The sequence below is a fragment of the Sinocyclocheilus anshuiensis genome, unplaced genomic scaffold (assembly GCF_001515605.1).
Source record: "Sinocyclocheilus anshuiensis isolate Anshui unplaced genomic scaffold, SAMN03320099.WGS_v1.1 scaffold700, whole genome shotgun sequence".
NCBI classification, from domain to species: domain Eukaryota; kingdom Metazoa; phylum Chordata; class Actinopteri; order Cypriniformes; family Cyprinidae; genus Sinocyclocheilus; species Sinocyclocheilus anshuiensis.
The window spans coordinates 111839-133098 of NW_015555756.1; the positions used below are offsets into that span (position 1 = coordinate 111839).

The 21260-nt window shown below is 35.0% G+C and overlaps 4 protein-coding genes across 7 annotated transcripts; all 4 read left to right on the forward strand.

Annotated features, from left to right (window-relative positions):
• The first annotated feature begins 438 nt into the window (after nucleotides 1–438).
• Nucleotides 439–4881, forward strand: LOC107673807 (hepatitis A virus cellular receptor 1 homolog). The gene is made up of 7 exons (XM_016467595.1): nucleotides 439–507; nucleotides 1018–1356; nucleotides 1438–1506; nucleotides 2429–2497; nucleotides 2601–2650; nucleotides 2792–2876; nucleotides 4805–4881. Exons 1-7 carry the CDS (start codon nucleotides 462–464, stop codon nucleotides 4843–4845), a joined length of 699 nt encoding a protein of 232 aa, XP_016323081.1. The 5' UTR covers nucleotides 439–461; the 3' UTR covers nucleotides 4846–4881.
• A 651-nt stretch (nucleotides 4882–5532) lies between these two features.
• On the forward strand, nucleotides 5533–9385 carry LOC107673802 (T-cell immunoglobulin and mucin domain-containing protein 4-like). 4 transcript variants are annotated; one of them, XM_016467587.1, is made up of 8 exons: nucleotides 5533–5658; nucleotides 5914–6255; nucleotides 6634–6726; nucleotides 7307–7405; nucleotides 7508–7557; nucleotides 7653–7728; nucleotides 7827–7863; nucleotides 8731–9385. In XM_016467587.1, the coding sequence occupies exons 1-8, from the start codon at nucleotides 5604–5606 to the stop codon at nucleotides 8858–8860; spliced, it is 882 nt and encodes a 293-aa protein (XP_016323073.1). In that variant the 5' UTR covers nucleotides 5533–5603; the 3' UTR covers nucleotides 8861–9385. The 4 variants fall into 4 exon arrangements, with proteins under 4 accessions (XP_016323073.1, XP_016323074.1, XP_016323075.1 ...); XM_016467588.1 differs by having other exon boundaries at nucleotides 7310–7405; XM_016467589.1 differs by lacking the exon at nucleotides 6634–6726.
• A 3307-nt stretch (nucleotides 9386–12692) lies between these two features.
• On the forward strand, nucleotides 12693–15492 carry LOC107673792 (T-cell immunoglobulin and mucin domain-containing protein 4-like). The gene is made up of 6 exons (XM_016467579.1): nucleotides 12693–13071; nucleotides 13142–13192; nucleotides 13852–13943; nucleotides 14806–14917; nucleotides 15034–15067; nucleotides 15156–15492. Exons 1-6 carry the CDS (start codon nucleotides 12693–12695, stop codon nucleotides 15235–15237), a joined length of 750 nt encoding a protein of 249 aa, XP_016323065.1. The 3' UTR covers nucleotides 15238–15492.
• A 2639-nt stretch (nucleotides 15493–18131) lies between these two features.
• On the forward strand, nucleotides 18132–21256 carry LOC107673793 (CBL-interacting protein kinase 18-like). The gene is made up of 7 exons (XM_016467580.1): nucleotides 18132–18468; nucleotides 18742–18939; nucleotides 19128–19273; nucleotides 19449–19827; nucleotides 20002–20178; nucleotides 20325–20413; nucleotides 20915–21256. Exons 1-7 carry the CDS (start codon nucleotides 18132–18134, stop codon nucleotides 21254–21256), a joined length of 1668 nt encoding a protein of 555 aa, XP_016323066.1.
• The last annotated feature ends 4 nt before the right edge of the window (nucleotides 21257–21260 follow it).

A 21260-nucleotide genomic window follows, 5' to 3' on the forward strand; every position in this document is an offset into this window, starting at 1 on the left:
CATTTTTTACAGTGTACTATTCAAAGTTTAAGGTCAGTAAGATTTGACTTTTTTTATGTTTCTTTATTTGATCAATTACTCAAGTAAAAACAGGTAATATTGTGACATATTTTGACCATTTCAAATGTATAGTTTTTGTAGTTTTTGTGACAACTGTGATACGTGTGACATATACATAATATGTGATTTTTCAGGATTACCAGATAAAAAGAAAGTTCAAAAGAACAGCATAAATGTCTGTAGAATAAAAGAATAAGAAAACAGACGGACACCAAACTTGTATAAAAAACATGAAAAAAAAATACAGGGATACAAATTCTCTGTCTGGCTGTGGAACCAATAGCATGTTTAAGTTATTCCTATTGGCGAACAGCCTTCACGAAAAAGAGAAGTCGTATTTTTAGCATATGAGACATTTACACATGAATTAGTGACTTAGTGAGTGTACAACAGCCAAGAAAATGATTGTTTTTCTTATTGTTATCTCATCAAACATACGTGTAACAAGTAAGTACAAATAAGTTTTAATTCAGCAGTGCAATATTATAAAATATTGTTTACTATATTTCAAACCTGTGCAGTTGAAAAAATAGTATCAAGTATTTTTTTGTTGTGCTTTACTTGTCTTCTTCCAACTCTTTTCTTATTTTATGCATAACTCTAGCAACATTTAGAGATTTATTGTCTACAAAGGTACTTTACAAAGTACTTTAAATGTATCTCATTTTAAGGATGTTCACATTTTTGACTGGAAAAACAGATTAAAAATATAGTTTTTTTAATGCTATAATGAATACTGTTCTATTTATTGTTGTGTTTCTTGTGCTGTATTTGGAAAAAAATACACCTTTTCTTTCTCTGTTATCATTCACTTAATATTATTTGATTAGTTTAATGATCCATTGTGAAAGCAGTCTGTATGAAAGAATCTGGAAAAATGTGAAAACAAATAATTTGGTGCCTTATGAATGATAAAACTCACAAGTGTTGAAACTTCTCTCTGTTTATGTGCTGTAGCCTGCAGCGAATCATCAAAACTGGTAGTTGGACAGGTTGGGGATACAGTTACTCTTCCCTGCAAATATGACATTATCACTAATGGCCCATTGAACATTTGCTGGGGGAGACATCAGTCATGGTTCAGCTGTGAGAACACTGTTATCTCCTCCGATGGCTTGCAAGTGACCTACAGAGAGTCACGTAGATTCAGCTTGGCCAGTGGACTGCAGCGAGGGGATGTTTCACTTACCATAAAGGCTGCTCAAAAGAGGGACGCTAGGATGTACGTGTGCCGTATCGAGATCCCTGGACTTTTCAATGACATTAGTTACAATGTCTATCTGTTTATTAGCAATGGTAAGTAACCGCTCGGTTTGATATCAATGTTGTAGTGCTGACACTGTGATGATGTACAATACTCCTGTTCTTCCATAAAAGGACTGGATCCAAAGAGAGTCATCTCAGAGACACAACTGGTTCCTGCAACAGCAAATCAGGAAAAGCAAGGTATGAAAGTGCTTACTTTTGCAGAAGTGCTTCTCAAGTGGTCTGTAGGACTACTTCTTTTGTTGCTGATGTTAAAAGTCACCTAAAGATGTCATTTACTCACCCTCAAGTTGTTACAAACCTGTAAGAGTTTCTTTCTTCTGTTGAACATAAAAGAAGGTATTTTGAAGAATGTGTGTAAACAAACAGTTGCTGGTAGCCTTTGACTTCCATAATACGAAAAAAAAATACTATGCAAGTCAATGGCTACCATCAACTGTTTGGTTACCAATGTTTCTTTTGTGTTCAACATGATGATGACAAAATTTGAGTGATCTGTCCCTTTAAATATTTAAAAGTGACATTAAAGACATTTATAATGTTCTATTTTAAATGAACACTCTTCTTTTGAACATTCTATTCATCAAATAACCCATAAAAATTTTAAGCGGCTGTTTTCAACATCTTAATGTTTATTGAGCATCAGATCAGCACATTATAATAATTTCTTAATAATCATGTGACACTGAAGACTGGAGTAATGACTGTTGAATAAATTACAATTTAAAACTTAAAGTCAAAGTTATTTTAAATTGTAACAAAATTTCATAATATTTCTTCTGTATTTTTGATTGAATAAATGCAGCTTTGTTTTCAAAAGCATAAAAAACAATAACCAACACACTTTTTTTCCTGTATTTCCATTCATTAATTTAATTGATTAATTAATAATCCATTAACCAATACATCTATTTACTATATTATTAACCATAATTTATAATATGAATTACCAATACTAACATAATAGGAACACAATGGTCGGAAACCCTTTCACTGGTGGTCAAAAATCACTATATCAAGTGATATACTATAAAAATCACTATATCACTATACGATCAAAAGTTCAAATAACCCTGACTAACCATTTTTTGTTTTAACACAGTCTACTATGTATCAGACCAAACCACACTCATTACTGAGCTTTATATCATATCAGAAAAGACAACTGCAGGTATGAATATAATCATGACCACATTTAATCAACACTGAAAGTGATTCAGCAATATAAGACAATGCATGAAAAGAGTAAATATAAACGTAATGATTTATTTCAGAAGCTACTGACATCTACATGGAGGAAGCCGTTGCAGTGGTCCATAGTGAGGTATTGCCCAGTTCTGCATTTGCTGTCAATCCGTATTTTGTCTTGAGTATGTTGTAGGTAATTTATGTATGTAAATGCATATTGATTTGATATGTTTTGGACCTGAAGAAGGTGTTACATACATGCTGTGTCTCATTCTAGGATACAATGGAAACATTTGTCATAAATACTGTAAGAGTGGGGGCCATTGTCTTCATCCCGGGTTTAATCATTGCACTTCTATTCAGTAAGTATAGCAAGTAATTAAATTTAATGGTTTAGCTCTGGAGAAATATTAAATACTTGTAAAAAAAAAAAAACTTAAAAAGCTTATGAAATCTCTCAAGAACATGTACAGATCACATTTCAATCTAAACTCAAAAGAGAGTAGATAAGAAGTTATAATTAGCATAAGAAAATACACTTTTTCTTTTTTTTGCAATGTGACATTATTTTGATGAAGCATAATTTAGAAAATTACATTTTGTATTGTCGAATAATATGTTGTAATACATTTTTTTTATTAAGGTCTCAATGGTCATTCTCATTGCCATTTAAAACATTAATGTACTATTACGTACTATACACTATAAAGCCATAGAAGAACCATTTTTGGTTCCACAAAAACCCATTCAGTCAAAGGTTCTTTAAAGAACCATCTCTTACCTTTTTATAATCTGAAGAACCTTCTTTCGCCACAAAGAACCTTTTGTGAAACAGAAAGGTTCTTCAGATGTTAAAGGTTCTTTATGGAACCGTTTAGATAAAAAGGTTCTTATGGCATCGTGAAGCACCTTTATTTTTAAGAGTGTAGGGGGTGAAATATGCATCTTTGTCAGGTTGTCAAACCTCTGTACCCAACAATTATATATATATATATATCCTCCTGAGACCCAGCTATGGAGTTTTTGCCTCTGTAGTGGACATTATATTTTAGTGAATTTCTCTGAGACCTCACATGTCACAGTTTTAAGTCTGGATGTCCTGTACAGAGCACATTCAGGGCTTTCCAGAGATACCAAATGATTGGATGTTTCACCATGACCACTCCCTCTCCTTGGTTTTTAAATATGGCTGACATTAATTTAGTGATAAAATTGTACATTCTTATGGAAATATGATAATATTTTGTAATTATTATTTAAATCTGATTAATTTTCAAATTGTTTGTCATAAATCAACATCTCAGGAAAATGTTATGGGGTTTCAAATCAAAATATGACTTCCTGTTATGAAACAGGACATCATTTCATACATGTCCACTGTAGAGGACACCAGGACTAAAAGCATGTTTATTATACATTTTGGGAGACAAAAGAATTGAATAGGAAAACAAATTATATATCAATATTCTTATGAAATATTAGATATTATTATGAAAATCTGGCCAATTACTACTCCCATTATTACACTTCTTTTTTCAACATGCTGTCCCAACAGCACTTTAATATGCAAATTAGATACAGTGTATAGATAACATTGTGCTTAATGGGAAAACCAGTTTATGGAATTTTTACACACATATTGCATAAAGCAAAATGGTATATCAAATCATTATATATTTTATAACATAGTTAAGAACCATCCTTAAAGTTAGTTATAAAAAAATCCTGAAACCTAAAAATTGATTGGTGATTTTAAAAAAATTCCCAGTTTTTGCCTTTTCATGTCTGCTCTTGTCATTTTATTTTCCTGTCTTTTATTAGTCCTGGTGTCCTCTACAGAGGACATAGCATAACTTATGAATAAAATATAATTTTTCAAAAATGTTATTTTACCATTTTTTTCTTATGCTCTAAACAATGTAATGACATGAAAAAATACTAAATTCACAAAGCTTTTTATTTCTGGTTCTCAGGAGGATATATATAGGGGGTGAAATATGTGACCTTGTCAGGTTATCATGTTCACATATGTCATATTCACCCAAATAAACCTATACCCAACAATGTATAGTTTGAAAAGTGTATTGAACATTTTATTTAATGCATGAACAAGAAACATTTGCTCATTCCATATGGCTGTGTGGAAACTTCTGCAGATCCTCGTGCTGCATACAGTTTTAGTTTGGCTCTCAGAATGTGCCTCCATGGCTGAGTGGAAGTGAAAGAGGTGACTCATGGCCCGTTTTGCTTACTGTGCATTAACGCGTCTATCTGAACGCTTTGCCCTCAGGACTGCGCTCCAGAGAATACACCAGCTGCATGAGAATATAAAATCTAACAGCCTTCCCGGCCCAACAACCACACAAAGGGATATGGTGTGATAGTTCTGAGGTCACTATGACTGTGTAAAACCACATGCATGGTGACATGGATTGTTTTTTTGTGGTTTGTTCTCAGTGTCTAATATTTATAAAATAACTGATCAGTTATTAATCTGAATCTAAGATCACTTATTTACATTATTGTGTTGTTGTTGTTGTTGTTTCACTGTATAGGCTAGTCTATGAAATGTTTGTTACTTGTATCTTCATTTGTAAGGTCTAAAGCTTCCAAACTCTAATCTAATGTCATGCATCTCTTAGAAATCCATTACTAATGTTCAAACTCCACGTGGGATTAAAGTTTTGAGCGTTTGTCTGGAATTCTGATTTATGGTCTGTTTTATCATACAATAGCGGCCTCTAGTGTTCAATGAAGTTGCATAAAAAATGTCAACCTAACAGTTTTAATAATGTACAAAAACCTAAATCTTAATAAACAAAAGCAAAAACTCGCGTGTGATGTTTAGTGGCGTGTGTTTTAATGTTAATATGTTTTCACAAGTCTCTCTTTCGTTATTTGAAGTTGACCACAGAGTAGGCTAGTAGGTCACATCTGGAAGTGAAACTCTAAAAAAGAAGTCTGACTGCACATTTAAGAAAAGCTGAGAAGGTGTCATGTGCATGTTGACTTCCGCACAAAGGGTTATCATGTAAGAGAGATGAGGTTGTCTTGAGCATTACTTGCAGAGAGGGAGAAACCTTTTCATCATGAATGATCTTCACAGCTGGTTCTTTGCATCCTGGGTTCTCTGTTATCTCACAAGTGAGTTTCAGATTTATACTGAAATGTGGTTACAACCAGTAATTTGTGAAAGTGAGGACAAAGATTTCAAATTAATATTTTAAAATATGTTTTATTTATGTACAGTAGTATTTAATTATGCAGTAACCCCTAAAATCATTTTATGCGAACAAGGCACGTTATCTAGAATTGTGTAGAATTGTGTATGTTAACTTCATAAATGTTTGATATAGATTTTATGATGTAAATATAAAATTCTCTCTCTCTCTCTCTCAGTTTCAAAATGCAGCGACGTCATTGTACAGAGTTTCGAGGGTGAGCGTGTCATTTTGCCATGCAAATATGACAGCAAATATCATGGAAAATGTCACATATGCTGGACGATAGGAGACATTCCCAATATGGGTTGTGGAAATGAAATTATTGGAAGTGATGGAGATAAAGTGGTGAGGAAAATATCATCCAGATACCAGCTGGCGGGAGAAATACAGCGTGGAGACGTGTCTCTGACCATCTTAAACATTGAAAAAAAAGACTCTGGCAAATATGGATGCCGCATACATGTGCCTGGACTGTTTAATGATGAGATGTATTACGTCCACTTGATTGTTAATGACGGTAAGTGTTGAAAGCATAGCTTTCCAATGCCAAAACACTTGAAATTACTAAATCCAGTGATTTAATTGTTTACAACAATCATTCTGCTAGTCTGCTACTCCTATTTAATTTTATTATTTATTTATTTGTACATTTTGGGGTTAGTAGAACGTTTTTTTTTTTTTTAATAAATACTTTTTTCAGCAAGGATAAATAACATTTTAAATTGTAGTAATATTTCACAACATAACTGTTTGTATTGTATTTTTGATCAAATTAATGCTCTTACTGACCCCAGACTTTTGAATGGTACAGTGTAGATGTAGAAAACGTTAAAAAAAAAAACAAGATATAAACAAAAGTAGTACAGTTTTACATTGGAATACACTTTCTTCAAAGCACTTATTCCAACAACATGGAAAACTACATCCATGTCGAGCAGCACATCAGAGCATGAACCTACAGGAGTTTTCAGCACTGCCATGACAGAGGGTACTTGTGTGTGTTTATATGTGATTTTATATTGTCTTTGTGAATCTGTCATGGCTGAATGATGAAAACATACCACACTAAAAACAAATCTAACCAAGTCTATAAAGAAGGTATTTTTGGTGATGATAATGAACAGATTAATAAAATTGTATCTGCCATCATTCCGTCATCACAGATTAGATCACTGCTGAGTAAATCCAGTCCTGTCCGCCGTTTTCTTGCTCATGTGAGAGTGTGAACGTTTAAAAAGGAACATTGTACATCCTGTTTCAAAGCACCTGGTCCAACCACACCAGAGCCTTTGGTAACCACTATTTATAACCTCTGAACACAGACCACTGAAACTTCAGGAGGTATTTTGATTTTAACCTTGGCAGTGAATCTATAATGACTGAAGAAAAGCTTTCATTTCTGAATAACTGATTCAGTTCTCATTATCTGTAATCTATCATTATTAATAATGATCGATTTTGGCAAGTCAGAAGTATGCACTTCCATGTTGTACAAATATTTAGTCATTAATGATCTCTGCTTTTTAAATTGGAAGAACATTATATGTGACATTATCCTTTTTTTGTAGTAGAAACGAACACAACACAAGAGAGTGCTTCATTCGCCTTTTCAACAAATCCTCCAAAGAGCAGAACTTTTGGACTGTGGCTCTCTGACACAACATACGGTATAAGACAGCAAATCATTTTATGATATTTATAATTGTGTGTAACGATTGTGTGTATTTGTGAATATGCTGATTGAGCATTGTGTTTTCATTATAACAAAGAAACCTCATTTGATCATCGTGAATCATCATCCATGGAAAAAAAAGATAGTGTGAGTATGTCACCACAATAGAAAGCCTCAGATGTTTTTGAAACATATTTGAAAGAATGATCATTTGATATCTTTATACTGATTTGTGTTTTAAGGTAAATACATCTGCGGTGATTGTGCCTGTCATCCTGTTACTGCTGGCTTTGATAGTCATTGCTGTCATTCTGATATGTGAGTCCAAAGTGCATTCGGTCAATTCACATTTTTAAATCTCACAGCAATATCCGTTGTGTTTATTAATTAGAAAATGAAACTGTGTTTATTTTCAGTGAAGCAAAAGAAGAAAAACAGAGCTGCGGTAGACATGTAAGTCAATCCTGGAAGGGATTATTATACTGAATTTAGAAGGATTCAAAACATTAACTCCAAAATTATTTTGATTAAAAACAGATTTATAAATAAATCTAAACGATAAATAAAACGATGAAAACAAATGGGAATTTACTGTTGGCATGATACTGCTAAAATACCACCACTTATCATTTTACACATACTACCATTCAAATGTCAGGGGTCAGTAAGATTTTGTTATTATTATTATTATTCAGCAAGGATGCATTAAATTGATCAAAAGTGACAGTAAAGACTTTTACGTTGTTACAAAAAAAGTTCTGTTTCAAATAAATGCTGTTCTTTTGAACTTTCATGGTTTCCACAAAAATGTTAAACACAACTGTTTTCAACATTAATAGTAATTAAGAAATGTTTCTTGAGCAGTAAATCAGCATATTAAAATAGTTTCTAAAGGATGTGACACTTAAGACTGGAGTAATTACTTTTTTTTAAATTTGCCATCACTGAGATTAAATTGAATAAATTACTATTTAAAATACATTGCAATAGAAAACAGTTATTTTAAATTCTAATATTTCACAATATTGCTGCTTTTACCAAGGCTGCATTTATTTGATCACAAATACAGTAAAGGACTTTCAAATACATTTAAAAAATCTTACTTACACCAGTCTTTTGAACAGTAGTGTGTCTTATAATCTTGAAATCATTGAGGCAATAATATTGTGCATATTATCATTAAAAACTAAATTAAGCGATGGGTGAAATGCATAGCAGCATCAAAGCAAGTACAGTATGATGCTTCCATTAGGTCACCTTATATGTCATGGGCATTGCTGGTCATTAAACAAAATGTTTCTCATAATTTTTCTCCCTCAGAACCCAGAACTCAGAGAACTCTGTCATCTACAGTAACTCCGGCAGCAGCGTGGGCCTGTACAACAGAGAGATGGCTGTGGAAAACATCTATCAAATACAAGCTGAAAATGAATATGAACAGTGGCATTAATTCACATTTACTATTTACCTTTAAGTTGATCAGTGTGGACTTCTTGTCTTCTGTTGTATTTACACTGTGTTTATAATAATGTGACAGCTTTTGCTGATCAGAGGAATTATTGCTCTGGACTAACCTTACTCTGATGTCTAGCGGCTAACATACTGCAACACTATATCATTATTAAAACTAATCCAAGTTAACTAATCTAAGTTGGAATGTTTTATTTACCACAAATGTGTTTTCGCACCACAGCTGTAAATTTCTCAACCTTTCACCACGAGTTTACACCAATTCAGGGCTGCGAACGTGCTGACGTGGGTTCAGAGAAGTGATACAACCGAATACAATAGAAACTAGATGGTAAAGAAGGTAATCAAAATTCAATAAGTTGATAAAAGCAGCCAGATCAGTGTTGATATCACATTTTCCACTGATAATGAAAAAAAAATCATATTTGTGATTCATATTTGCCAACAATCATCATGCTGCTTCACACCTCTTATAACACTCATAGTTCACACCCAGAAAACTTCTTTCCACCATAACAGACCAAAAACTTTTGATTAACTACCATGCTATTTTTCAGAACTATGAAGAATTATGTTCTGCAATGTGTGTACATACAGAGGAAAAGATTTGTGCAAATCAGTAAAATCAATACATTTCGACAGATTTGAGCATACATTATTTCAGTTTAAATGTTTGGGGTTAGTCAGATTTTGTAACATTTTTTGAAAGAAGTCTCTTATGCTCACAAGGCTGCATTTATTTGATCAAAATGCAGTAATATTGTTAAATATTCTTACGATTTAAACTAATAAGGGTTTTCTATTTGAACATATTTTAAAACGTAATTTATTTTCGGCAGCCATTACTCCAGTCTTCAGTGTCACATGATCCTGCAGAAATCATGCTGCCGATTTGCTGCTCAAGAAACATTTATTGTGCAGCTGATGTGTGATCTCTCCTTAGTACTCGTGGCCAGTAATGCTAAAGTGAAGTAGTTTTGCTTTTCTGTAGTTTTAATTGATATATAATTTAGTACAGTACGGAAACTATAAAGTATATTTTCTACCTTATTCTGTGCAGAAAATTGAAATAATTCTTTGTAGTATAGAAAATTGCCATTAGGACAAAATTATAGATTACAAATGATTGATTATTGTCCAGCAGTGTATTTGATTTCTTATAGCAAATTCAAAGTCTTGGCTTACATACATTTCTACATATGCCATGTCATGCCATAGCATCATTAAACTAGCATCTAACAATGGACAAAAGTGTTTTTTTCCCCCTAACCTATGGTTCTGTAACCATAAGGCTGCTGTGTAATTTGCCCCCTGGCTAAGCATTTAGAGAATTTAGGGGAAGCATTTGAATAATCCTGTGAATGCACTTAAATAATGCAGAATCAAATCGTTAATCGAATCGAATCGAATTTAATTGTGAATCGAATCGAATCGTTCTGAATTTGCAAAAATCGTTCTTGAATCGAATCGAAAACCTATGAATCGTGAATCGAATCAATTCGCTGACTACCCAAAGATTCACCGCCCTACATTTTAGCATTTGCTAAAAGATTCGTCAGACTGATTCGTGAATCGTGAATCTTTTCACAGGAATCAAACAAACTGAAGTCGTGCTGTATATTTTGTTTTGTCGGCTTCATACGCGAGGACAACTCAACAGAAAGTTTTCGTGATGTTATTTCTATCTCACCTTATTCAGTTCTGGTTCAAAATTCACAACTCTGCTCAAAATCAGATACGATTCTTTCTTGCTGTTGTGCTTATTGCTGTATTCAGTAAAGAAAACTTAGCCATTCCAGGGAATTTACATGGATTCAATAGAGGTATTGTAGCTCATTTGAGAAACAATTTAATACTATTTGTCCTAGATAGTTTAGCCTAATGAATAATTAGCTGTGTCTGCATTGCCACACAATCGTTATGTCACAATTAAGGCTCAAAATACCTTGAACAGTCTAGCTGTTCCAGCTGAATAGTCTAACTCTGTCAGTGTTTGTTCAATATTTAGTCAGTTCCTTGAGTCTGATGAAAAATTAGCTGGTTAATTATCCTAAGTTCCAGCTGTGACTGCCTGAACATTTGTGGCACTTTGTTTACCAACAATAGCAAACACACGTGCCACTATGGACATTGTGTGTGCTGTGTGCAGGCCCACTGAATCATTCATGGAGCCTGTTTAAAGGCACGTAGCTAAGATATCCAGATAAAAGTTACACACAATGGCCCTGTTCTTCGCCGCACGACTCCACCTCCAGATGAGGACTACAGATGGATCAGTGTCCCTGTCCTTCTTGGAGATGTCACAGGCGCAGAGCTGGAGAACACAGCCACTCTTTCACATGCGCTCCTCTGCATAACCCTGGTGCCTCCCAGCATGAGGCAGTGTCGCCTGAACTCCACTCTGGCTGTTCGGAATGGCTGCTCCTCCCTGGTTATCAGTACTACGCTGGATCCTCCTCCTCACCATTTCAGGCAAGAAACGCACTATAAACTTAAAACATTATGTCAGTGTATCATGGGGGATTTACCTTATAACAGATGAAACAGAAAATACACTGCAAACATTTTTTTTTAAATATATTGTTTTCCAGTAAAAATATTGATATATGATATACTATAAACAAAATTTACAAAACAGCATGAGATGTGATTGCTTTCAGAAATTTTATAGAAAATACAACCTCCATTTATTTTTATAACCCCAGTGCAGTAACCCAGTTCATTTCTTATTTTAAGCGTAATCTGAAAATAAATTTAATTTAGGATATATTTATTAAAAGATAATTAACTATACACTGTAAAAAAAAAAGTCTATTTTGATTTTTTTTCATGCTTATAAAATAATAAGTAAAAAATAAGAAAATAAAAAATAAATAATAAATAAAAATAAATTTAAAAAACAAAAGGATTTGGCGAGATGGTTAAAAATCACACACACAGACAGACATGGAATGGATGGATGGATAAATAGATAGATAGATAGATAGATAGATAGATAGATAGATAGATGCCAAACAACAAACGTAACATTTAAGTAAAATATTGTAATTCAAACAAGGAAAAATTTGTAAAATAACCGTTTTTTCTGTAAAACCTTTAATAAAAATTTCTGTAAAATTATGATTTTTGCACTTTATTTCCGTTAAGATATTTTACTGTAGTTTTACATTTTTTGTTTGGCAGTCGTAGCTGCCAGTCGTTTGACCATTTTTTTAATGATTTTTTTTTACAGTGTAGATAGATTTTATGTAAACAAATCTCCTATTCTGTTCTTATTATCTTGTTCTTTGGATTTAAGATGTTTTAATGGAAAACAAGTCAAAAACACTTATGAAAAATTATATATAATTTATAGAAATTTTTGTTTTTGACTCATTTCATCTAAAGCAAATTGTATAATTTTTAAAATATTTTTTATTATATATTTTTTACTAGTTCATTATATAAACTAATGCAATGTATTTGCTTTCCTTTCTACATTAACCTTTTTTTTTTTTTTTTTTGGAATTTTTAATTTATTAAATGAACTAATAAAGTGTATCCACATTCATGTCCAAAGGAACCTCTAAGATGTTGTTAAAATGTTTCCATGCAGCTCATGGGTCTTCCGTGTTGGCGTTTCTCGTGACGGAGGGCAGCACAGTGATTTTGTCGTGTCATTACTCAGTGAAGCACCACGGCTTGAGCCACGTCTGCTGGGGACGGGATTGTGGAACATTCTGGTGCAACGACATCATCATACAAACAGATGAGTATGTCATTACATGAACTAATAAAGTGTATCCACATTCATGTCCAAAGGAACCTCTAAGATGTTGTTAAAATGTTTCCATGCAGCTCATGGGTCTTCCGTGTTGGCGTTTCTCGTGACGGAGGGCAGCACAGTGATTTTGTCGTGTCATTACTCAGTGAAGCACCACGGCTTGAGCCACGTCTGCTGGGGACGGGATTGTGGAACATTCTGGTGCAACGACATCATCATACAAACAGATGAGTATGGCGTCATCTCCAAAGTCTCCGACAGGTATAAGCTCATCGGAGACGTCCTGTCAGGACAAATGGACCTGGGGATCCAAAAAATACAGAAGACAGACAGCGGGCCGTACTGCTGTAGAGTGGACATAGAAGGGTTTTTCAATGATAAGAAGGTGTCCTACACGTTGAGGGTCATGAAAGGCAAGTCATGCAGATGCTTTAAAGTTGGATAAAATTTGGAAAGCTTTGTGTTTTAATAAATCTTCATGTATTTTCATTTTTGAAGCTCCAACAACCACGACCCCGATTATTACAGAACCACTGGAGACACAGACAGGTGAGGTGCATTAAGGCAAAAGTTATTTCAAAAATTATTGAAATATGCATATGCATATGCATTTCCAGAACAGAAATCTAAACGTTGATAAAGCCAGGTTCAATATAGATGGTCCAGAATATAGAGTTTGTTGTATGTAAGTGAAGACTTCTTGTTTTAGAGCAGGAGAAAAGCTAAATTTGAGAACACTACATTTAAAAATGTATTGTAATTGAATTCCAAAGACATATATAGATAAAGTATAATAAAATAAACACTTCAGTGTGTATTGAGTGCAGTCTGAAAGAACTCAAGTTATGTGAGCAAAATAGCCCAGATCTCAAAATTGAAAAATGATGGTTTTGCTTATAGTGTCTTTCCTTAGAAATAATTTCTGCTGACTGCTTTTAACAGCTAATTCCTTTATACATCATTTGCATCAGTGTCATGCAAGTTTTCTTTCCTAGACCATTGGTTTTACCATTCAGTCAAACCACAATATATGATGAATCACCAGTTGCATTTCAGTTGCACTTGTACAAAGTCTTACCGTGTCATGAGAGACCACATAGAGCAATAACTCAAATGTCAGAGACCCTTGTGGGTAGATAATGGTTCTCACGCATCAGCCGGCATGAGTAGCAAAAGCGATTTCCTGAGTTTCGCTCTGAATTTCCTAGTGTCTTCACTCTCAGATCAGTCCAGAGGAGCAGACTCATCATACTCTGACATTTCCTGGCAGAATGTCACCCATGTGCATTCTGGGGCTGTGGTGAGTTACTGCTGCTCATACACAGTATATGGAAAATGAACATATCACTGTTAAGATTCTAATGGAACTTCCTCTATACACAATTATCATTTTAGTCAGTGTAATTATCAATTACAGTAGTCAATTCAATAATAAATACTGCTGTTTAAATCACTGCTCTCCATGTTAAAAAATATTGATTATGTATTATTATACATAATTAATAATATTTAAGAATATTGTGAGTAATGTTATGAGCAAGCTTATGAGTCATTGTATCTTGCAACATATAACTGCCAGCATGCTGTATAAAGTTTGTTACATCTCACTTATCTATCATTTATATACAAACTATTTTAAAAGTTTGGGATCAGTAAGATTTTTTTTTTAAAGAATGTAATACCTTTATTCAAGATGCATTAAATTGATCAAAATGTGCAGTAAAGACAATGTTACAGACAATTTCTTTCAAATAAATGCTGTTTTTTTTTTTACTTTCTATTCATCAAACAAAATTGATTGATTTTTAACATTGATAATAATTAGAAATTATTATTATCATTGATTTCTGAGGGATCATGTGTCACTGATGACTGCTGAAAATTCAGATTTACATCACAGGAATAAATTACACTTTAAATGTATGAACATAGATTATGGCTGTTTTAAATAGTAATAATTTTTCACAATTATATTTTTTTACTGTTTTTTTTAATCAAATAAATGCAGTCGAATTAAAGGGTATACGTATAAATAGCAGGGTGGAAGTAACATTTAAATCATTTTGCTGAGGAACTGAGTCTTTTTATGACATCTGTTTATATAACATTGTTTTTAAACTCCACTTAAAATGATGAAACTCTTGTAAATCTGTGATTTAAAGATGGAGGAGCCGATCTCTAGGATCACGCTACAGATAAACATCCCGGTTCTGTCTCTGTCTCTCAGTCTGCTCCTGCTCCTCTTGGGAGCACTGGCCCTTTTAACCTTCAAACGTACGTATAGCACTCAGTTATGAATCTACTGGACGTTTGCTTAATGAAAATGCTATTATAAGTAGGTTAAGAGTATACATGTATCTTTACTGAAATTAGTGTATATTCTTATTCAGGTGGCTTTTATGGGAAGGCCTTTGACAGTGGGTGGTAAGTGCGTGTGATTCACTTTGAGAATACCACAGTGCCCTTTGTATAATCAGTATAATCACAATGACTGCTATGTTTTGAATCTCAGTTTCTCAAAGGAGCCCCGACACATTATTTATGAAATACGCACAAGAAGACCAGTGGAGGAGAACATCTACACCCTGGAATAGACACAAAAACCACCTGTTTTTTTTCCTTAATACATACACAGACATGTACACATCTTGAAAGTCTTTAATATTGTTCATTTCTGATTTGAGAAGGGGATAGTTCACCCAAAAATGGATGGAACTAGGGCTGACATATTCCAAAAGGGTGTATTTTATAAGTAGATAAAGACAGACTTTTCATTTTTGTGTGAAGTATCCCTTCAAGAGTGAAAACTCCTGTATAACTGTAAATATATATATATACGTCCTACTAAATATATGTCATACACATTTTTTCTTTACATTAAACATTTTATTTTAAAATAATAAATCCTGAATATTTACTACTATTTTGTTCATTTGTCCAGCTAAACACACAAACCATGTACAAATCTGATCACTTCTCACCACCATTTCCGTCAGATCCGGAGGGCTGTTTCACCCACTAATGTATTGGTCAACAGAAAACTAGTATCTGATCTTCAATTTTAGCAGTCAGGGTTCCTGAGTTGAGTTAGAGTGGTCATCAGATGATAGCAAGAAAATGCAGATGGTACCACGTGAAGAACCTTTGTCACTGGAGACAGCAAGTGTCAAGTGTAAACATCAAGATACAGAGGAAATGGAGAGAGCAGCTGGTGCCATCTAGGGGATGTCATAAAATATAGGGAAAAAATGTGAAATGGATTTATCAAAAAACGCATAAAACCTGAAATGAAAACTGATTTTAAACACATATAGGCCTGTCTCTGAAATATATCACTTAGCCACAGACAATATCCAGTAGGGACCGAGAACTCTGTGGTAATGTCAATAAGACTCGTGGCAGCTGCTCTGGATCCAGAGCAGGTCCTGACATCCTTGACGTGTTTCTGTCCTGTGCCACATGAAAATATGATTTATTACTTTATCGAATTTCTTCATACACTTAATATTTCCACCAGAAACGTGTGTCTATGTGCTTATTAGGTTTTAATCAAATGATTGTATATTTGAAATATTGTCTTTTTGTTTGTCATTTTGTAAAACATTGATGTGTTTTGTATCTATTTAAGTGTCAGTGTCATCCTGTGATGTGCTGTTCTGTCAAGTGAGTAATTTGTGACCAAGTCTATCATCAAATCAAACTCCTGCCTTTTGCGTCTTCCAGTAATGTTAATAGAACATTTGTTTATTTAGTTTCATATAGTTATATTGGCCTTTCCAGCATTTGTAGTTGATCATGGTGGTAACGGTGCAGACGCTTTGCAGTGATTTTGGATAATACATCAGGCCCACACCTGTAAATTCAACAAATCAGAGTTATACAAAAACACGATAATATAACTTTTTTCTTCACTCTCAGACAAAATGGTACAAAGCTGTCACTGAGCGGTACCCTATGCAAAAGCTAAAATTATATTACACATTAGTACCTTAAAAAGGTATAGATACCTATTTTGTACCTATTGTTGAGAGTGTTGTTAACATTTACTTAATAGGAGATTTGGTATTTGATTAAATGATTGCTTTTAAAATATTGTTATATTGTAAATTAATTGAATTGCACTATGATTAGTAATGTAAACATTTAAATATGCTAATAATTTTCCCCAAATAATTTTGTTTAATTTTTTTAGATGTAAAAATTATGAAACGATCTACAGTTTTTAATGTGGAAGCGGTTTCACTATATCATGGATAACATATAGGACAACATTTGTAAGACACACACACACAGGATATGTTTGGACAAAATTTCAGCTGGAGAGACAATAAGCAAAATAAGCTAATGATGAAAACTATCAAGTATAGTGACACACAATAGTTCAACCAAACAATAATGGTAATTCATATAGGCTACTTAAACAAAAACACATAAACATTTTAAGCTCCCACCTGTATCAATGATCAGTGGATCACTGCAGATATCTTTAAACAGCCCTGAAGATCAATGATTAATCGTTCCTTAAAAACACAAGTAAGGTAGAAACTTACTTGGTTCAGTGCAGTATACAAATTGCCTAATAGTGCTTTATGGTGTAAAATTAATTGCCAGAATCCCCCAGTATTTAGGGCTTTAACGCAGATGGCCAGCATGTTTAGAAGGAAGTGCAGGTAGAATATTATAATAATAGTTTGTATTATTATTTTAACATAAATAAGGAAATTGACATTTCCCAGTATGTTTGTTAGGCTATATTTTGTAGTAGATTTTTGGTAATACGTCCTGGAATACATTAGACAAGAGTCAACATTGTGCTTTACATGCTTAAAAAGGTGTTTTTACATTTTAGCCAATTAAAATGAATATCATTGCATTAGATAAAATCGAATCAAGTGGAATCTGCAAGCAAATGATGCTAGAGCTTTACACAGAACTAACTCTGAGCTATTCTTAATTAAATAAATAATTACTTTGAAACAACTATGAATGTCAGGATCACGCAGGTGTGTAGAGCATCTACAGTTGTAGCGCATCACATTTCATTAAATTGACATGTTCCCAAATATTTTGGGTGCCACTGCACATATTAAACATCTTGAAACGTCTTTATGCTTTCTTGCTAAATAAAAATAAACAACAATAATAATTACATGAACAATTGAGTGCTGTGTTAAATGCTTGTTAAAATTACGTTATCTAATAATAATAATAATCATATTTTTTGAACCACGCAGAGTTTTTTTGTAAAATATATTAAATTAATTAATTTTATTTTATTTATTTATTTTGACATTGTTTTAGTGCTTGTGAGAATCTCCTGCTCTCAGCTCATGAGCGCTTATGATATCATAGAGGAGTTTTAGAACGTTGCGCGGGACTATATAAAGCGCGAGACTCGCCTGCTTAATTTGTGGCGAGTAAGCAGTATTGTTATCAACGGTGTTTACAGTGTGTATTCAGTTGTTGATAGCGTTTTATTTTGTCGAGTATGGGACAGCGACAATCTCGCAGAGAGAAAGCGGAGGGTGGTGAGTGTGTGCACGGGGTCAATCCCGGTACATTACTTACACTCACCGACCACAAGGCGGAGGTCCATCCTCGTTACGACGAGACCCATGTGTGTGTCGGTGAGGGAGGCGGCCGAGAGAGACAGAAGAAAGGGAGAGACGAGAAGAAGAAGAGGAAGAACAAGAGGTTTCGGAGGTTTGCCTCTTTCTTCTGTTGTATGTTTCGTCCCAAATCCACCAGAGCTCAGGATGAGCAGGTGGAGCAGGGTGAGGTGGACCAGGACACTGACGAGGCCCCATCCAGGAGGTTTACTGATGGTAAAAGACGAGCTCTGAACATCAAAGTCTCTTAATCATTTACACACAATGTAAAAATCACAACCACACATTATAAAAATGCAGACCAATTACTTTATTCCACAACATGTGATAAAAGTTTGAATATAGAAAGCAATATTTTGAAGAAGTTTAATATTTTCAAGATTTCAAGTAGTCAAATGTTCCTCTAAATGAAAAATGTATACGAGTATGCAATATTTTATTGTTGCCATTTAATTTAAACAAGCTTTTGGTTGATATTCCCCTCTTCAGATCAGACTTCTCTACAGGACGTCATCTGCTCTGTAGAGGACAATGATCATCAGGAGCCTCCTGCCAGTGCTCCTGAAGTCCTTCCCGCTGCCGAGGACCAGCCTCAAGATCAGGACAGTCCAGTCAGTCCGTCAGCAGACGAGAGTGCACCACATCTGCCGAGACAGCTGGACTGTGATGAGATCGTGAGGGTTGAGGGTGAGTTTACAGTCATAATCCAAAATATAACTCACACATGCTATTCTTACAATATATTATTATAGGTGTATGTGTATAAAAGAAAGTGTATCAATGAATATACAAGTATAGTGATTATATGAGAATTACAAACAATGTTAAAATTGGTTTAGAATAAGTATGGCTTGCCTATAATTATATTTCAATAGACCACATTTGCTGGAAATACATCATCGGCAAGAAGATGGGGGAAGGAACATACAGCTCTGTATATGAAGGGACCCGCTGTGAGGACGGCCTTCAGGTGGCTGTGAAATTCACCGCGAAGGTGGAGAACGAGTCGTACATCAGACTTGTAAGTGAACTGCGCTCTCTTTGTCATCTCCTGTCAGTCATTGTTTGCTGTTTATAACATTTTGGATTAATGTGAATCACAGTGTACAAATAATCAATATTTCAAACAGACTGGGCAAAATCCTCATTTGAGAAATTACTTCCATCTAACCATCATAAAACCATCTTTCTTCTAGCCTGACCATCCCAGACCAGTGCCTCTAGAGGTGGCCCTGACCGTCTTGGCCAATCAAGGCACCAGCTGTCGCCACATTATAGAGTTACTGGACTGGCAGGACCATCTCGACCAGTACATCATGGTGCTAGAGCAGCCCTCACCCTGCATGGACATGCACGATTTTTGGCTGCATTATGACGGCCTCTTCAGTGAGGGGATGGCCCGTCATTTCATGCAGCAGGTTATCGACGCTGCTGCCGTGTGCTGTTCCCGGGGGGTCCTCCATCGTGATATCAAGATGCCGAACCTCCTGGTCAACATAGAGACCCTGGAGGTGAAGCTGATTGATTTCGGCTGTGGGGACCTCCTGAAAAGCACATTGTACAAAACCTACAGTGGTATGTATTATTTTTCAAACATGTAGTTTTGGACTTGAACTCTAGTGAATGAACTAACAACATTCTCAGAAGAAAAGCCAGTCATAATATTATTTTTATTGACTAATATTAAATGCAGTCAGAGAAAACATGCAGTGGTAAACACATTTAGACATGACAAACTCTTTCCTCCAGGGACATCGAGGTACTGCCCTCCTGAATATTTTGAGAGGGGCGAGTACAATGGGAAACAGGCAACTGTGTGGTCACTGGGAGTGCTCCTGTTCCGCATGATCACCAGCCTTTTCCCCGAGAGCAGCGATATCAGTCTGATGGACACTGATATCTGGTCCCAGCCAGGCTTCTCCAATGGTGAGATCTTCATTTCAACAATTTAGAATTAGACAAAACAGCTTTATAAAAGAAGTCCTTATATATAATTCAGGAATCTTTTTCATTTTTCAGCTTAGAAAGTGTAAAGTTAAAGGTAATAATCAGACATCTATTTTTCTGCATAGAATGCTGCCGTTTTATCCGAGGATGTCTGAAGAGCGACCCGGGGAAGAGGCTTCATTTGGAGGAGATGCTCTTCCATGACTGGTTTAAAGTACTGTGTCAAAGAGAAGCTAAAATTATTTTAAAGATATAGTGTTTGTTTAGTTTGGCATCTTGATGGTCTAGTTTATTTTAATATGGACATCAGCTGACTTTCAATACCTGCAGTAACTCATATAGTCAATCTTCATACATTGCATAGACAAAAAGCTGCTTATTTTTAAACCTTATATCGGTTTGTCTAATTTGTTCAAGTTGTAATTGTATAATTTGTAATTGTGTTTCAGGTCCCCCTGTAAGTCATGGAGGACAGGGTCAGCCTTGCGTCTGGCGGGCTGACACAGGTGACCCCTCCATCCCTCCAGTCTTAGTGTCTTGCGGGGCTGGCAGGCCTTGGTAGCGTCTGGCACCTTGGCCTGAGGCAGTAGTTTTAGCGTCTTGCGGAACTACTCGCCTAGGGATGTGAATTGTAAATAGTTCATTTAGTTTTAGTTAGTTAAGTTAGTTAAGTACAGCACCATCCAATCATATTTCTAAAAATGGAGTCACCTAGAGCTTCACAGAGCTCCCTGTCAAGCCTGTCCCACAAATTCCTGGCACTGCTGCCATAGAGGTTCCTGTCACTCACATGGCGACAGAGCTGTTTCTCAGCCACCTTGGGCCCAATGATCCTGTCAGGGCCGCTGCAGAAATCCTTGTGAATGCCACTGTCACTGCCTCTCCAAAACCTGCTGAGGTCAGAGAGAACCGAATAAAAGGCACCGCAGAGGTCACTCGACATGGTACCCTTTCAGAGCTGCCCTGGTCCCACAGCTTCTTGTCCAGGCTTGAAGGTTTCTGCTGCTGCAACCCCAGAGCCTGCAATGGTTTCAGAGCTCTGTCTCATAACAGCTGAAGTT

Bases quoted from the DNA above. Each gene is read 5' to 3' on its own strand.
- LOC107673807 (XM_016467595.1), top strand. From the start codon at position 462: ATGATTGTTTTTCTTATTGTTATCTCATCAAACATACGTGTAACAA. The intron at 1,357-1,437 runs GTAAGTAACCGC...CTTCCATAAAAG, and splicing joins CTATCTGTTTATTAGCAATG to GACTGGATCCAAAGAGAGTC. The intron at 2,651-2,791 runs GTATTGCCCAGT...GTCTCATTCTAG, and splicing joins TTGCAGTGGTCCATAGTGAG to GATACAATGGAAACATTTGT.
- LOC107673802 (XM_016467587.1), top strand. From the start codon at position 5,604: ATGAATGATCTTCACAGCTGGTTCTTTGCATCCTGGGTTCTCTGTTAT. The intron at 6,256-6,633 runs GTAAGTGTTGAA...CTTTCTTCAAAG, and splicing joins CCACTTGATTGTTAATGACG to CACTTATTCCAACAACATGG. The intron at 7,406-7,507 runs GTATAAGACAGC...ATTATAACAAAG, and splicing joins GCTCTCTGACACAACATACG to AAACCTCATTTGATCATCGT.
- LOC107673792 (XM_016467579.1), top strand. From the start codon at position 12,693: ATGTTGTTAAAATGTTTCCATGCAGCTCATGGGTCTTCCGTGTTGGCG. The intron at 14,918-15,033 runs GTACGTATAGCA...ATTCTTATTCAG, and splicing joins GGCCCTTTTAACCTTCAAAC to GTGGCTTTTATGGGAAGGCC. The intron at 15,068-15,155 runs GTAAGTGCGTGT...TTTGAATCTCAG, and splicing joins AAGGCCTTTGACAGTGGGTG to TTTCTCAAAGGAGCCCCGAC.
- LOC107673793 (XM_016467580.1), top strand. From the start codon at position 18,132: ATGGGACAGCGACAATCTCGCAGAGAGAAAGCGGAGGGTGGTGAGTGT. The intron at 19,274-19,448 runs GTAAGTGAACTG...TCTTTCTTCTAG, and splicing joins ACGAGTCGTACATCAGACTT to CCTGACCATCCCAGACCAGT. The intron at 20,179-20,324 runs GTGAGATCTTCA...TTTTCTGCATAG, and splicing joins CCAGCCAGGCTTCTCCAATG to AATGCTGCCGTTTTATCCGA.